Source organism: Chrysochloris asiatica, unplaced genomic scaffold (assembly GCF_000296735.1).
Source record: "Chrysochloris asiatica unplaced genomic scaffold, ChrAsi1.0 scaffold00104, whole genome shotgun sequence".
NCBI lineage: Eukaryota > Metazoa > Chordata > Mammalia > Afrosoricida > Chrysochloridae > Chrysochloris > Chrysochloris asiatica.
The window spans coordinates 6,788,295-6,806,671 of record NW_006408622.1 but is presented as its reverse complement, the minus strand read 5'-3'; the positions used below and the strand labels follow the sequence as shown (position 1 = coordinate 6,806,671).

The 18,377-nt window shown below is 40.8% G+C and overlaps 1 protein-coding gene and 1 pseudogene across 1 annotated transcript in view; one reads left to right on the top strand and one right to left on the bottom strand.

Moving 5' to 3' along the window:
- TDRD12 (tudor domain containing 12) overlaps positions 1-18,377 on the bottom strand; it is a 113,204-nt gene that overhangs the window by 79,359 nt on the left and 15,468 nt on the right. Inside the window, exons 5-7 of the mRNA XM_006867386.1 lie at positions 16,967-17,022; positions 15,234-15,319; positions 1,780-1,969 (exon numbers count right to left, since the gene is read on the bottom strand). Of these exons, the coding sequence (XP_006867448.1) occupies positions 1,780-1,969; positions 15,234-15,319; positions 16,967-17,022 (332 nt within the window). The remainder of the gene's footprint in view (positions 1-1,779; positions 1,970-15,233; positions 15,320-16,966; positions 17,023-18,377) is intronic.
- LOC102836857 lies at positions 6,446-8,024 on the top strand (annotated as a pseudogene).

Genomic DNA, 18,377 nt, shown 5'->3' with positions numbered 1-18,377 from the left:
AAGACTCATTAACAACCTGCGATATGCTGATGATACAACCTTGCTTACTGAAAGTGAAGAGGACTTGAAACATATACTTATGAAAATCACAGAGCACAGCCTTCGATACGGATTGCATCTCAATGTTAAGAAAACAAAATAAGCTCATATGTATATGAAAGTTGGACAGTGAATAAGGAAAACCACAGAAGAATTGATAGATTTGAATTACATTGTTGGAGGAGAATATTAAAAGTACCATGGACTGCCTAAAGAACAAACAAATCTGTGTTGGAAGACGCACACAACCAGAATGCTCCCTGGAAGCTATGATGGCCAGACTTTGTCTCTTGTAACTTCCAACAAATTATCAGGAGGGAGCAGTCCCTGGAAAACGACATCATACTTGGTAAAGTGGAGGGTCGGAGAAAATGAAGACGACCTTCAACAAGATTGACTGGTACAGTTACAGCACAATGGGCTCGAGCATAGCAAGGATTGTGAAGTTGGCCCAGGACCAGGCAGTGTTTCGTTCTGTTGTGCACAGGGTCACTATGAGTCAGTATCAACTTGATGGCACCTAACATCATCATCTAAATGAGTAAATAAAAAGGAATAAGGTTTCCATAAATTCACAGTAACTCTCTACAAAATACTTATTCACAAAAAGAGCAAAATCGTAGCTTTTAGTGGAGAAGCCTATAAGACACTACACCTTAATCATGTTAATCGTTTAAAGTGAACTTTATTTGTAATGGGACAAATAAAAATGTGTCACCTGATATAATATCAGAACAAAGTGTCCTTCTATGACATTCCTGTCAAAGATTCACAGCCTGAATCTCATCAGTGAGAAAACATCAAACCAGCCCAAACTGAGAACATTCTGCCAAGTAAGTGGTCTGTGATGGGAAGAACTGCTCGAGACTAAAGCAGACTACAGACATCAGGCAGCTAAATGCAACATGTGAAGCAAAATTAAGTCCTTCTGCTGCGAGAGAATCACTATACAAGTGGCAAAACTTGAAGAGTGTCTGAGGGGGGTTGTTGAGTGCCCTCAAATAGTTTATGACTAATGATGACCCTATAGGGTTTCTGAGGAGTGGCTGGTGAGTCTGAAATGCCAACTTCACGGTTCAAACCAACCTTGTGGTCCCGTGCTTATCCTAGAGTGCCTCACCAGAACTCCAGGTTGCAATATAATAATGTTAGCTTTCTACTGTTGATGGCTGTACTGGGGATAATATTTTTGGGAATGTCCCTGTTTCCTTAGTTTTAGGAAAAACACAATCACTGGGGAATGACAGGGCATCAGAGCAGCAACATATTCCCAAGTGTTCAGGAGATCCAACTCAAGGGGAGCAAGGTGAAGGAATAAAGACAAAAGAACTATTTAAAATTGGGTCCACAGTCCATGGCTGACTAGTGTCATATTTTTGTGCTAGAGTATTGTGCAAATAAATAGCATTTAAAAACATCCAAAACCTTGTGTTGTTAATATGTTTATACTATTAACATACAGATTTCTGAGACTATAACTCAATGTTAATAAGAAATTAAAAAGAGTTTTCCTGATCTCATAAAAAGACATTGTAATAGCTTCAGGGCCTTTAAACCTGTCACAGATATCAACACCATTGTTGTTGATTGTAACTCATACATACCAGCACTAAAATGAAATATCAAACGCAGAGCCAAAGTCTCTGCTTCTATGTGGGGAGAAGTCTGCACAGTAATTTATACAGGTACGCCAAGATTCCTATAGTTAAGAAAAATCTGACAAGAAATGACTCAACTCACTTATAATCCCTTGAGAATCTTTTCCTTGCAAAAACATTGGCCAAAGAGTAAGCGCAGGGTTGAGTTTACTGGAGAACGATGGTGACTTTATATTCAATCTTGATTTCTCCAGAGAATCAAGGATTTTATTCTCCAAGGGTGACACATAACAGGCGAAGTTCTTTGCAACCAGATCATCATTGACACAAACCTGCAAAATTTTCAAGATTTCATCAATGAGACAAACATCATCAAATGACTCTCCAGAAAATATTCTAAACTCCAAATTTCACAGTTCAGGAAAATTATTTGATAGATTGTAAGTTAATGTAAACAGGTCTCCTGACATCTGCTCTGGGTATACCAGATCCTTCTGGTGAGAATAAACATCTGTATGAAATATAAGAAATGTCTTGAAGGCACTAACAAGAGCCTGTCAGGGAACAGCCTGGTGCTAAGACAGAGGCAAGACGCAGACCATAAAATGAAAACTGGAAAGGCAGCAGGAAGTTGAAGGAAAGACGGTGGATAGAAACGGGGAATCCAGGAAGCGTAGTGCTACACTGAAGGGATTTCAACTAATGGCAAGAAACAAAATGTGTAACTATTATCAAACATTTTTCAGAAAACGAAAAATTGATAAATTTCATACAAGTTAAAAAAAATGTCTGTCCTGGTGGCACTCTGGTTTAGGTGCTAGGATGTTACTGCAAGATCAGCCGCTCTGCAGGAGACAGATGAAGTTGTCTGATCCTGTAAAGTTTTATAGTCTCAGAAACCCGTTACAGGGTCACTATGAGTCGGAACCAACTTGATGGAAGTAGGGTTTTTTCTTGTTTTTGGTTCTGTGCCTCAAAAAACATTGTGAAGATAATGAAAAGGAAACCCATAAAATGGGGAGGAGATATTTGTAAACCATGTATCTGATAAATGATGAATATATACAGAATTCACAAAATTAATAAGAAAACACATTATCCAATTAAAAAATGAACAGAAGACAGATCAGAGAAGATCTATGGATTGTAAATAAGCATATGAAAAGAAGATATTCAACATCATTAATCATTAGAAAAAATCATGTTTAAAAGCCACAATGAAATACTACCACACACCTAACAGAATGACTTAAAAAAAAAAAAAGTCCATACAAGTGTTGGGGAAGGAGGGTGTGGAAGAACTGAATTCACAGACACTGTTGAGCTGAGTTTAAAATGACTTACTACTTTGGAACAAGTGACAGTATCTTAATACCTTATATTAAATATCCTGCAACATTTTGACTCCTAAGAATATACACAAATGAGTCAAAAATTAACTGCATTCCAATTATATTAAAACTGCCATCTACGTCCACAGCAGATGACACTAAGTATGCAAAATGATTCTGATGAACAGACAAGTGACAGTGTATTATGTGGTAAAGCATCCGCAATTCACTCATTGGTCTACCTAAGAAATAATCCACCAAAGACTTGGTCTTCGAAAAGTTTGTGCAAAATGGGTACCAAGACAACTCACAGAAGAACCGAAACAAGAGCTTGGATATCTGCAAACAAGACTTGGACTGATACTCCTAGGAAGGTACGTTCCATTTAACAATCACTCCTGGTGACAGGACATGGATTCATCACTACCACCCTGAGAGTACACAGCAGAGGATGGAATGGAAACATCCTCAACTGCTGATCAAGATTAAGTTCAAACGTGAACAACCCTTAGCTGGAAAACTGATGCTTACAGTTTTCTGGGACTCTCAGAATTGGAACACTCTCAGGAAAAAGGTTTAACCATCAACAGAGCTCCTTAAATGAGATGCTCCCTAAAGAGCTGAAGCCTAAACTGCGGATTAAAGCAAAGGACTGCTATCCAAGGACACTGTGAGCTTGCATGACAACGTATGGCCACACACCTCTGCCCACCCTGTTGATACTCTGCAAAAACTTCCATTCTGCAGTTCTAAAGCACAAGTAGAGTATGTTCTGTGTGTTTTTATTTGAAAAAGAAAAGGCAATCAGCCATTACCCAAGGCTGCCTCTGCATAGGGGAACTGAAGAACAAGTATGGGAGACTTGATTTTCATTGCCCATTTTTATCTTGAATTGTACACTATTTGCTTTATTCACTACTTGGAAATGCATCAACCAAAATAAAACATTTTATAAACTCTTCAGATTGTAATTCAGAAGGAAAGTCAGTAATCATGAGGCAGGGACAAAGAAGGTCAGGAAGGGAGGAGCCAGAAGGGGTAAAAGAGAAGCCTGATGCTAGGCCAGGGGCTTGCTGGAGGCTCTGGCTCCTTCTGGAAGCTTCCTCACCTCTGATCCAACCTGAATCCGTGTGTCTTCCCTGGTCTCTTCCTTCCCTGCATCGTACTTCCTCTTTGTGATTCCTCTTCAATACACCAATTCTCATTTCCATTTCTCTGTGGTTCCTTCAGCTCTCTATGGATCCACTCTCTCCCTACAGTAGCCTCCCTCCTTGAGAAGGACCAGAGTTGATGTTCCTGTTCCTGGTGCTAGTCCATGGATGGTCTCACCAGGTTCATGCTGTGTGTACCTGGACACATGACATGCACAGGGGTTTATTACAAAGCTTCTTAAAAACCGAGAACTCCACTGGTGAGAAAAAGACCTGGGAAGTTGCACTTAGGAACTGTTTCCCATCACAACAATGCACCTGCTCATTCTTTGAGGGCAGGAGGGATGACCTATGATAATTTCATTCAGAAAACTTACTCATCCCTGATCTTGTTCCCAAAATTCAAAGAATACTTAAAAGAGCATGATCTGTGTGCCTGTGGATGCCAAAACTGCTCTTTTGACGTTGTAAAGAATGAAGAGCACAGAATGTTGTGTGGAAGGGTTAGAAAGATGAAAATACTGTCTTCAAAAACATACAGACCTAATGGCACTTCCTCAAAAATTTGGAACTAGAAATACCGTATGACCCAGCAATCCCTCTTACTTGGTAAATCCACAAGAAATAAGAGCCAGGGCATGAGTAGATCTATGCACGCCAATGTTCATCACAGCACTGTTCAAAACAGCAGAAAGATGGAGAAACCTAAATGCACATCAATGGAAGACTCGATAAACAAGCTCTGATACACATTCAATGGAAAACTATGCAATGGTGAAGAACACCAACGAATCTGTGAAACACTTCAAAACATGGATGAACCTAGAGGGCATTATGCTGAGTAAAATTAGTTAATCACAAAATGACAAATACTGTATGAGAAAACTTAAGAAAATATTTCATACTAAAAGAAGCATTATTTGATGGTTACCAGGAATGGGAAGGAAAGGGGAATTCACTGGCTAAAAGGTAGGCACATGGTAACTTGGGTGATGGGAGGGCAATGACCAAGAAGAGGGAGGTTGGCACAAGAATGATGAAAATAAGTGAAGACACAAGGGAAGTACGCATGGGCTAAAGGGAAGAGAAGTAAACAGTGACATACACACAACCTTGAACAACAGTGTTTCTGCAGGAAGACACATGGACAGAAACGTAGAATGAATGGGTATGGGAAGAAGAGTGAGGTTATGCGCACACTAGTATAGAAATATGAGTCTAAAATAGTATACATTTCAAACAGGCTTATTTGTACATGGGTATTTCCTTTTCCTGCAAACACAATTATGAATGTGGTGGAGCACAGTGGGGGCTAAAAGTGAAAACTTCTTAGATGTTCTCAGTATGTTAAGGCAATAAATTGCTGGGTCTGGGACACAGATCTATATTCTCTGGGAACCATGGCCAACAGGCACAACACAGTCCACAAACACAATGTTCTACATTCTACTTTGGTGAGTAGCTCATGATCGGCCATCTAAGGTGCAGCTATTCATGTCTCCCTGCGTGGAAGAAAGAAGATCCTTGAAGTTATTAGTTTTTGGACTAATGGAACCTGTGAACATCAGTCTCCACAACACTGAGACCAGAAGAAACAGATAGCACCACTACCAATTTCTCTGAGAGGAGTAACATTAGGTCCCAGATAGAGTGGGAGAAAATACGGAACAAAACTCAAAATGACTGAGACACACCTCAGCGCCAATGGCGAGTCGGGAGCTGTACGGAGGTAGCAGTGGGTAATGGGTGGTGGCTGCAGCAGTCCTCTGAGCTGAGCGTTTCCAGCCATGCCCGACTCCTTCCTTCCCCTTCCCTCCCCCTATTTTGTTTTCCCCTTCCTTTTCCATTCCCAGTCCTGACAACTGGATTCTGAAGAGGGAGCTGCCATATAGCTGCTGAGTTCTTGGTGAAGGTTTTTCATTTCTACCTTCCCTTCCCCTCCCCACAGCACATCTGTTAATAGTATTCTTTTGAAGATTCTTCATTGTCAAGCTGCGATACTGGAGAGTGCGATTGCAGAAGGGGGTGCTTCTCCAGATAGAGGATAGATCCCCAGGACAGAATGCTCAGAAATGGATTCCTGCACGAAGCACTAGACAAGATGACATCTCCACTGCAACAACTCCACAAATGAACAAGAACATGATGCAATCTTCCACAAAGTAAGAGGCACACTATATAAGCTCACTCCTGAGAAGTCTGACAAGCTCTGCCTTGAGCTCCTCAATGTGGATGTAGAGTTTAAACTCATCCTTAAAGGGACTTACTGCTGATTGTGGACAAAGCCCTAGAGGAGCCAAAGGAAGAGCTCACTGTCTGCTCAGCTATGTCTGTGACTGACAAAAGATGTATCCAGGATTGATTTTTACCCACTATGGGGTGTCATCATTCAAACAGACTTTTCAGTGGCCATGGGGAACACATCATGCCTCCCACACAACTGCAGTTTGGAGAGATGGGAGGCAAGTTTATGAGAAGTCAGGGACTAAGCCAGCTCTACCATAAGCAGAGTCAGGGACTCTTATCCCAGCTGCAAAGACAGTCGAAGGATATACCAACTCGATTTTCTAAGAAAGGACAGCTTAATGCAGATGAGATTAGCCTGAGGCCTTGCTCAATCTTTCCCAAAGAATAAAATCCATGTGCCAAAGCTTCAATCCCTGATAACTATGATTCCTCCTAGTGCACAGCCACCATGCGCTCAGACACCACCTCTGGGACAAACACCTCAACTTGGTCTCAAAACGAATTCACCACTTAACCAAGAAAAGTCTGCCAAGACCAGCAAAAAACCACCACCATCAAAAGAACAACTCCTAAAGTTAACGGGAACTGTTGTGACTGAGTATCTGAATGGTGGGACACAAGTGAGGCTGTCTGTCAATGGTGCAAGAGAAATGAGGGCTCCTAAACACTTCCTTCTGGAGATGTTAAGCAAAGTAATCATCCTCTCACTAGACAGAAGTGATGAAGACAAAGAAAAGGCAAGTTCTCTGATTGGTTTACTCAAACAGGAAGGGACAGCCACAAGTGACAACTTCATGCAGGCTTTCCTGAATGTATTGGACCAGTGTCCCACACTGGAGGTTGACATCTCCTTGGTGAAATCTTACTTAGCAGCTCTTATTTATTTGCAGCTCGTGCCATCATTTCAGGGCTGGTGAGCTTTCCAAACTAGTTCAACCACTGGTAAGTGGCGTCCATTCTCCTCTCTTCTTTGCCTTCAGCAATTAACTAAATTACAAAATTGAGAATGATTAACAGAACATTTTCAACAAAGCAAAGTCAGTATGCAGAAAATGCTGCCAGAAGATGATCAAAAAAAAGGCCGTATGTTAAGAGATTTTGGAAGGGAAGGGGCTGAATTTCTTATTCCCACTACTCAAACTAGAGAAGGAAGTGTTAATGCAAATGAAACTGGATCCATTCCATCAAACCATATACAAATGGATTAAAGATAACATCTCTCCAAAACTTCATGTTGAAAAAGGATCTGTGAACAACTTCATGACTAGCTTCTTACACTATATTCTTAGTGAAGTGAACCCACCAGGTGATGAGACAGATTCTTCCTCTGCTCCTTCCAAAGAACAATTAGAGCAGGAAAAACAACTGCTTCTTTCTTTCAAGCCAGTAATGCAGAAATTCCTTCATGATCATCAGTCTACAAGTCAGTGCTCTGTATCATCTTCAGGCACACTGCTACAACAGCAACTCCCAAAAGGCATGTTACTTCTTTTTTTGTTCACTTTTATGAAATGGAAATGATTGAAGAAGAAGTTTTCCTGGCTTGGAAAGAAGATACAACCCAAGAGTTTCTAGGAAAAGGCAAAGCTTTGTTCCAGGTGAATCCGTGGCTAACCTGGCTAAAAACTGCTGAAGAACTGGAGAAAGCAGCTGACTAAAGAACCAGCCAAAGGCTTAAACTGCACAAAACATCCTGTTGCTATGACGTAACTGCACTTGACCTAACCACTGTAAAAATTCATTGCTCTGTGATGTTTTCACAATATTTAAAGCAGAAGCTCGTCAGTAGGGTTTCCTTCTGCATAAGGATTTTTGTAGCATAAGTCTACCATCAAACATCTCAGGGGTATCTTTAATGTTTAGATAGTATACTAGCAGAAGCAGGCAGTAATGACACGGTAAGTTCTCAAGCACAGCAGTCTACTGCCAGAACCTTCTTTGCTGCCACTTACCGTAGGCTGTTTGAAGTCAGAAAGCAGAAGAGCAACACTGAATACTGTAGAAATGCACTTCGCTCAGTAATGCCTGACTTGTTGCAACACTTGATTACCCATTTAGGTTACAGAAAAATTCTTAAATGTAATTGACGGCTGTTACCATCATAGTGTATTGCCTGTGTTTCCACCTCCAGTAATGGGCTTTATGTGCTAGATTTTAATATCCTTGAGCCTGGGCAAGTGCACAAGTCTTTTTAAAAGAAACATGGTGTACTTGCACAAAACTGATCAGTTCTGAGAGACTGTTATTGCCCTTGAAGTGGTTTTGTGTGTGTGCAACAAATGGTGACAATTTTAATTGGTCCCTCTTATTTTAGTATTGAAATTAAGTCCACTTAATTTATCAAGTCATGTTCAAGCCCTGATTTTATATATGTGAATCTATCAATAAACATTGTGATACTTGAAAAAAACAAACAACACTGAGCAAAACATGCTGCGATCACTGGTTAGAAAGAGACTGGAGGAACCCGAGACTGACCCTCTGCTCCTCTTCAGGTCTGGAAAGGAACTCACCCTCATGTTGCAATTTTCAGCCAAGCAGTAGATAGGTACATAGGGGGACAAGAAACACTAGTAAGGTATGGTCACCATTCAAGATCAAAACAGCAGCATCTTCCTAAGGACAAAGCTGAGAAGGGATTGGAAGGAGGACAGAAAGCAAATAAGAACCATGGGGCAGACATGAGATAACTGTTGTTACGTGGAGAGGATGCCATCATCAAGATGAAACAAAGTATATGATTTGTTGACTGTAAAGCTAATAATTCTGTATGTAAACCTTACTCAATTCACAATAAAATGTCAAAAAAATTGTATGGACCTATATGGATGCTATGGTGAGATAAAATATTTTGATATTTTTGTTTAATGCAGGTTTATAATGTCACAGTGTTTTCTGACATATGTACATGTAATATATGTGTATTACATATAATATGGAGGGCTGGTGTGGTCCTGTAGGTTAAGCAATGGACAGCTAACCATAAGGTCTACAGCTCAAACCCACCAGCTACAAGGTCACTAAGAGTTAGAAACCAACTCAACAGCACTTAATAAAAAAAAGATATTAGGTACACACACACAAATAAGAGAGCTTCAAAAGTTTAGCATAAAACTAGAGCTAAAAAATAATGAATTTTCTTATGAACTTTTGTAATCCCCTTGTATACTCTAACTCTGTCAGCCAAGAAAGTCTACAATCAGCGGCACTCCCCTAGCAACCTCAATATCTAAATGTCATTCTTTAACAAAAGTGTTTCTTGGACCCTAAGACTAGGACAAACTGAGCCTGGAGTATCTTGTGGCAGCAAGCAGTAGGGAAGTGTTCAAACAATGATGGAAAAGACACATGAGCCAATCTGAAGAAGCTCCTAATGGCCAAATCTGAGACAATTTGAGAAAGGAAGGAAGTTATAATAGTAACCAATTGTTCTTGTGTTAAGTGTCATCTGGTTGGTTCCAACCCAGCAACCCAGCATAGGGCCTTCCAATGCCTTTTACCTTCACAGGAGCGGCTGGCGGTCACGAACCATAGACCTTGTGGTTCACAGTCCAGTGCTTATTGTACAGAGCCACTGTGCTCCCAGCAATGGATTTTAACTCCCAAAACAAATATCCAAAATCCCATATTGCTGTTATTAAGTGCCATGGAATCAGTTCCAACTCATGGCGACCCTGTATAAGGTTTCCACAGTTGTAAATCTTTATAGGACTTCTCTCAGTTCACAATAAGAAAACAAATTTAAACACACAAAACTTTACAGGAGCAAAAAGTCTCAGCTTTCTCCCATGGAGCAGCTGGTGGGCTCTAATTGCTAACCTTGTGATTCAAAGTCCAATGCTTATCCTACAGAGCCACTGTTTTCCCAAGATGCCAATTAGTATCAAAAATGTTCAATAAATAAAAGCAGTAAAAAAATTAATAGAAATAGGCAAAATACCACAGGAACAACTTTGCAGGTAAGTATCACTGATGAATATTTGCATACTGTCAAAGCATCCTCCAATAACATACTTACTCATTTCAAAAGGTAAAAACAGTAACGCTACTTAGGAAAAATGGGACAGCAGCCATCAGTTTAACCAGGTGATCAAGGTTAATACCACCAGTAACAGAACTTATCAGCATCATGTATCCTTGATATGCAATACAGAAAAGAGCACACTGTTACTTCTGTAGTACTCTTGTTAGAAACGAGATGATGAGACAATGTAAAATTATCTGATACACCCCAACTGAGTGACATTCTAAAAAATAAATGACGAGCACTTTTTAAGCAAGGAACCCTTTTAGTATAGCATGTTACACATTGGGCTACTAACCAAAAGGTCAGCAGTTCAAATTCATGATCCATTCCACAGGAGAAACACAAGGCTTCCAGCTCCCAAAGATTTACAGCCTCTGAAGCTCTAAGTGGGGTCGCTATGAGTTAGAATTGACTTAATGGACCACCACCACCAGCACCCCTCATTAGTAGAAGAAAGATTAGGCTTTTGTTCCCACAAAGATTTATAGACTGGGGAATCCGTAACAGGGTCGCTGAGTCAGAACTGACTGATGGCACCCAACAACCACTCTTTAGCAGAGTCAAGGTCAGGAAAGATGAAGACAGGAAATGTCAATTGGAGGAGACTAGGATATGACTACATGCAGTGTGGGATACTGGATGGGATCCTAGACCACGGAAAGCAAATTGGTGAGGATGGTGGCAAAATGCAAACAAGGTCTATACATTTTGTCTGTGTGTTTGTGTGTGCACTGAATATATAATGAAACACTTGAAATTTCAAGCTTTGTGAACCGTACAATTGACTGGCACTTCTGTTCATCATGGTGAGTAACCATGTCCACTGGTGTTAGGTGCTGTTGAGTCAGTTCTGACTCATGACTCTGTCTAGTCCTGTACATCATCACCATCATTCCTATACCTGAACTCACTGCTGTAGGCACTGTGTAAGCCCATCTCCTTGCAGGCCTTCCTCTTTATTATTGCTGACTCTCTTCTTTAGCAAGTGTAATGTCCTTCTCCTGGGACTGGTCCCTCCTCATGCCATGGCCAAAGGACATGAGTTCAAGTCTTGCTATCCTTACTTCTAAGGGGCATTCTGGTAGTACTTCTTCCCACGCAAAAATGTGTGTTCTTCTAGCAGCCCATGGGTATTTTCAGGATTTTTTGCCATCACCATAATCCAAATGCATCCATTTTTCTCCCACCTTCATTATTCACTGCCCCGCTTTCCCATGCAAATGAGACCAATGAAAATACCATGGCTTGGGTCAGACACACCTTACTTTCAAGGTGACTTCTAAGTTTTTTTTAACACTTTCAAAAGGTCTTTTGCAGCATATCTGCATAATGCAATGCATCATTTGATTTCTGAAGTGTTGAGTTCATGGTGTTAACTGCAGGTCTAAGTAGAATGACATCTTGACATCCTCAATCTTTGCTCCATTTATCATGATGTTGTTTACTGGCCTAGTTGTGAGGATTTTTGTTTTATTTTGAGATGCAATCAACATGAAGGTTGTAATCTTTGATCATAATCAATAAGTGCTTCAAGTCCTTGTCACTTTCAGCATGCAAGATGGTGACATCTGCATATCACAGGTTTGGAGTTTTCCTCCAGTCCTGGTTGTGTGCTCTTCTTCATGTTGTCCAGCTACTCAATTTGCTCAGCATAGAGACTGAGTCAGTATGGTGAAAAGATACAATTCCGACACACATCTTTCCTGAGTTTAAACCGTTCAGTATCCCCATGTTCTGCTCAAATGACTGACTTTTGGTGTAAGAAGAAATTCCATAGAAGGACAATTAAGTGTTCTGGAATTCCCATTCTTTGCAATGTTATCCACAATTTGTTATGTGTCTTACAGTTGAATGCCTTTGCATAGTTAATAAAACACAAGTAAACATCCTTCCATCATTCTCTGCTTTCAGCCAAGATCAATCTGACATCAGCAATGATACTCCCCATTCCACATCCTCTTCTGAATCTAGCTTCAATTTCTGGTAGTTTCCTGCTGATGTACTGCTGTAACCATCTTTGAATTATGTCTGAAAATTTTACATGTATACAATATTAGTGACACTGTTCAGTAATTCTGCATTCTGGCATGGCTCCCATCCACAGAACTCCAAACTCCCAGACATCAGGGTCTGCGCTGGGGGTGGAGGAGGGTGGGAGCTGGTCATACTTCTGGTCACCAGGGGAGCACGGGAAAAAGAAAAACTGTACTTTTTCTGTCACTTGTGTGAACCTGCTCTGCCAGGCCTCCATCCACTGCCAAAGCTGTTCACAAGATGGTGGAGCAACATCTGGCCAGCCGCTCACCAGTCTCCCTCTCTCACCAGCCCTGTTTGGCCTCTCCTCCAAGCAAGCACTCCATCCACCTCTCTAACCTTTGTTCTTAAGTTTAAGATGCCCGTATTTTCATCTGTGTCTGTTTTATTTTGTCTCTCGTGTATCTCTGTTGTAGAGGGTCTACGTAGTAAGTCTGCCTAGTCCACCATCTTTGACCATACACAGTCAAATCTATTCTTGAGATCATCTTGAATTCAGAAAGGATATACTCAGGGTCTTATTTTAGCCCTTCTGGACTTTTCTTTACTTCAACTTTTAACTTGCGTGTAAGCACCTAATGGTCTGTTCCACAGTTAGCTTCTAGTGCTTTGATGATCTTGAGTTTCTCCAGTGTCTCTCTCCACAGATAGCCTATTTGATTCCTGTGTATTCTAGTTGCTGAGGTCCACATGTATAATCACTGTTTATGTTGTTGAAAAAAGGTATTTGCAATAAGTAAGTCTTTGGTTTCACAAATTCTATCTCTCGTTAAGATTGCCTATCTATTGTAAGGCTGCCCATGGCACTTCCAATATTCTCCTCCAACACCATAACTCAAAAGCTTCAATTCTTCTATGATCTTCCTTATTCACTGTCCAGCACATGCATATGAGGTTATTGAAAACACCACGGCTTGGGTCAGGTGCACCTTAGTCTTCAAGATGACATCTTTGCCCTTCAACACGTTAAAAAGGTCTTGTGCAGCAGATTTGCCTAATGCAATATGTCATTTGATTTCCTGACTGCTGCTTCCATGAATGTTGATAGTTGATCCAAGAAGAATGAAGTCCTTGACAACTTCAATCTTTTCTCCGTTGACAAGAATGTTGTTTACTGGTCCTGTGGTCGGTGTTATTTCTTTCAGTAACATTTGTTTTCAGTGGTTCTTACTTCCCTGGTTAAATTTACTCCTAGACTTTTTTTTTCTGTTAAATACTATTGTTAATGAAAAGCTGCTGTAAAGCTTCCTGGTTGGTGACCATGCACAGGACAGAGTGTAACCTGTGAACTCTGTGAGTCATTCAAGCAAATTATAGGACCCAAAGCAATAGGAGGGGCCTCTGGTTTGAAGTGGAGAGTCAAGTACACTTACCAGCTTGCAGCTGGTACCCACTGACCTAGCCCATGGTGAATGGGGATGAGAGAGAGAAGTGCTGCACGGAAAGCAAGATTTTTCTACAGGATGCCGTAGAAATTTAGCATCTGAAGTGGGTGATGCTAGTCTCCTTGAACAGATTCATGTAAGCATCCAAAATATTAAAAGCTAATAACAGGGGAAAGACGTGGGCAGGGGAGATACACATGAAGTCCTACTTTTATTCTGTTTATGTTATCTGAATTCTTTACAATGAGTACACATTGCATATGATAAGAGAATTTTGGGAGGAAAACAATAAACTAAAACCACAGTAAAGTGTGTATTTAGAAAAATACTTCTTGAAGGATTCTTCATATCAAGGATCAAGCTTGTTTCCTCAGTGCACTGGGTTGATAGGGATGGGCAACTTAAGACATTGGCTATCAAAATGAGGGGCTATAAAAGTACCAAGTGGCTGGCTTATAAGCTTTCATGAAGGTGCTTAGTTTCAGAATGACAGAGATAAGGTAGAATCCCCACTGAACAGTTTTCCTCTTGTCCAGACGGGTCTGATGAAAGGAGATAGGGGTTGATGGGAATAGGAGTTTATAATTCAATTGTGAATAACTGTTACGAGGACTAACAGTGATGGTCATGCTGTAAATGTAGAAGAGGTATAACTATAAAGGGGAGCAGTTAATCTTACATTCCAGGATCAGAGGACCCTAGGATCATCAAGAGGGAAGAACATGAATGGAGAGTGGATCCTAACCTGAAAAACGGCGACAGCAGAGACCGTGGCAGAGGTGATGGCAGGGACAGAGCAGCTGAGGACTTGAGACCCATGAACAGAGAAAGGCTGTGTGCCTGTGGGCAGGAGGCTAACTTGCAAAATGTGCTCTTTGGACATTTAAAAGAACATATATCTTCTGTGAGGTATGAGTACATCAAAATTCAAAAATGGGAATAGAGGTAAATACTGGTAACTCATGGAAGGGACCGTAATCATTGCAACAAAACAAAGTATGATTTGTTGAATGTAAAATTGGTATTCTGCCCTATAAACTTTCATTCGATTCACAACAAAAACTTTGAAAGAAAAAAAAAATGCCTTCTTATAGGAATGTGTCATAATGTAAAACTGATGATCTACTGTGTAAACCCCTTCACCCAATTCACAACAAAAGTTAAAAAAAAAAAAAAATTTTTACATTAACCAATGTAGGAATAATTTGTCATTACTGAATAAAATGCTGCCTAAATAAAACACTGAAGTAATTTTTTAGAGTAATCCAAAGAAGAACAGCCAGTCCTGCCTACCTTCTGAGGCAGGCCTTGAAAGATAAAGAAAATGTCTATGCAGAGTGAATGGCACTGTTGTCCCTGGTGTTAACTGGTTCACGGAAATAAAATTTTAAATGAAGGAAAAATTTTTAAGTTTCACTTACTTTCTCATTTTTTATAGTTACATAAAGGTAAACTTCAAAAGTATCTTCTTCCACAGCACATAACTTGGCTTCCACATGGGTAGTAACTAAATAACATAAAGAAAACATGGATTACAGCTTATATTAAGAATACAATGGAAATAATTTCAACTACTTCTCCTATTGGTCTCTGCTAACCATATAAGATTGCCCAGCATCGACTATGCAGTGGCTCTTGGGGGGATGGATGTGGATGTGGGGTTCGGTGAGTTAGGGAAAGACCCTCCTGACTAGGAGTAAATCAGGTACTTTATCTCCATCTTCTGAAGTACAGTTCTTCGCCCTCTCTCTCGTTCCAGTGACTCCCCAATCCAAATGTCCAGTCATCTGAGAGACAGCCTGTTGTACCCTCCAAACGTTCCTGAGTCAGAGGATTTGGCTATTTATTATATGACCCAAACAGCTGCTCCATTTACTGAGCTTTTCCTTTGCACCAGGCACGATGCCAAGTCCTTTTTAAAACTTATTTTCATTTAATGTTGATTTCAACCCTTTAAGGTAAGTACTGTTATGTCATTTCACAGGTGAGGAGACAAGACTGAGAGAGTTGTTAAGTCAGCTGCCTGAAGCTACTCAAAAGTGGCTGGACAGAGTTCAAAACTAGGTAGTCTGCCTTCTCCATACCTTATTCTCATCACCAAGCATCCTCCAAGGGGCTCTGAAGGGCCCAAACTCCCATTTTTACCAAATTCAAAGTATAAGACTTTTCCTCTAGCAAGACAGCCAGCCACCCAAGTGCCTGGCTGTGCTCCAGTCACCTCACACCCACTAACAACTCAGACTGCAGTCCTTGGGGGGCGCTGTAGGATCAGCCCTGGCCTGCTAACTGCAAGGTTGGTGGTTCAGACCCACCAGCCCAGCCAGTCCTTGGAAACCCTATACAGGGTTGCTATGAATTGGAACCGACTTCAACAAAACTTACCAACTTAACAACAATATCCTAACCCCTAACAGTGAGGAGCCACACAACTGTGCATGTCTCTTTATGACTGATCGGAGGTGGTTTTGTTGTTTTGAATCAACCTGTATAGAGTTCCTTGGAGCAACTGGTGGGTTTGAACTGCCAACCTTGTGGTTAGCAGTCCAGCACCACACCAGGGGTTAGGATTGATGCCATAAATATAAAGCTGATATAAAAATCCATACATCTTAAATAAGCAATAATGATTATCACACAATAAAAATCCATATATGAGGGGGCTTCACAAATTTCATGGAAAAATGCTTTATCTTTTTATTTAATTTTTCTACAAACTTTATGAAGACCCCTTGTTCTATCTCTTGTGCACGAAAGACGTTTGGTTTTCTATCAACTACAGGTTCAATGAAATGCATGTAATTTTGCAGGACTGTGGCTTCTATGCAAAATGAAGACGTGTCCATTAATACTATGAAGGAGTTCTTCATTCAAACAGCCTCTTTCTATCTAAGCTAAACTGCCAATTACTGATACCGACCCATCCCCAAAGCTCCAGAGATGCAGATCACAGCTACACATGGTGCAGGAGAAACTCCAAGTAACTGATGGAGGCAGGCAGACCTCAAATCCCAGCATGAACACGAGATTAGACGACTTGGGCTGCCCCCCATGACTGTGCCAGGTCAGAGCACACGGCAGTGAGCACACAGCAGGGACCACACTGCAGTGAGCACACAGCAGGGACCACACTGCAGTGAGCACGCAGCTGCCTCACCTCTTAGAAGGTTCTGGAAGTACTCAACAGCAGCACTGTCCCACTTCTTGGCGGGCCTGGAACAATGAGCAAATGTAACTTCGTTAGATAAGACTCTCAGGCTGCTCTACCAAAACCACTTTGTGAAAACCTCTATCAGATAGATGACTATGGTGTTCTCTTTTAAACACAAGATGAAGGTAACAGAGAGCTTGGCTTGGCTTTGCTCTGGGTGATGATCCCATCTACCTCTCTAGAGTACATTCCTCTCTAGGACTGCTGTCTGCACTAACGTAGACTCAAGTCCCAGAGGTCCTGGAGACATCACAATGCCCTGTGCCCACTCCCATGGCACCATCTGTCCTAATGCCATAGCCGTCACACAGGATCGCTAAGGGTAGGCTCTGAGTACCCAGTGCCCAGCACAGGTTGGCAAGAGTGAAGGCTTGATGTATGTTGGCCAAACCAACATCCTAAAAGGTGGAGGTGGGCAAGCTCTGATTCCCAGTAACTAACCAGTCACCATCAACCCCACGGCATGCCTCACTCTGCCAACTTTGGCTCCCTTTCACGGTCTCCCTTTTTTTGATCATCTTGCCTTTTCTACATCTTTCCTGTGCTTCAGAAAGCAAATCAAGAGAGCTGTAAGCAGTGGAAAAGTGGAAGAAATCAGTATTTGAAAGCAAGGAACAAAAAGCAAGTACGTATGGCTGGAGTGGTATGTTTTATGTCTCTGCACTGGTCTTGCTGAGCGGTGATGACATCACCATTCTGCACAGGATGTTTGCAAGATCAAAACGAAGTAAAGTACATAAATCACTTAGCCCAATGCCATGATCAGTATTCAAAAATATTAGATGTTTTCCTTTTTTAACTAAGAAAGGAGCTTATACACACATTAATTTAGGAAAATTACAAAGGGTTTCTAAAAAGAGGCAAAAAATAAATGAAGATAGTAGTTCTAACTCTAAGTACACATAAAAAGTTACCCAAGGAAAAAGCAAACAACCTAAGACAAAAGTCAACTTAGGATATAACTCTCTCTCTCAACATACACACACACACACAAACCATGTGAAGAGATACACAACTTTACAAGTCAGAAAAATATTCAAATTAAGACAAAGTAACACATTTACTCAGTAAACAAGCAAAACTTTTAAAAGCCTGATAATATTCAAAGCTGTGTGGGGAAAAGAGGTACTATGTATACTGCAATGAAGGAGGGAAATTTGACAAAATCTTTCCAAATTTATAATGTGTTTATAATAGTTCTGAATGAAGCACAAACACAAAGGTAACCATGCCAAAGATGACGGAACCATATAATACCGTAACTTACTCTTCTTCACCTCTACGGAAGGTATCGAAGGCTCTAAGGAGCTCTGGTAGCATAGTAGTTACGAATTGGGCTGCAAACTTTAAGGTCAGC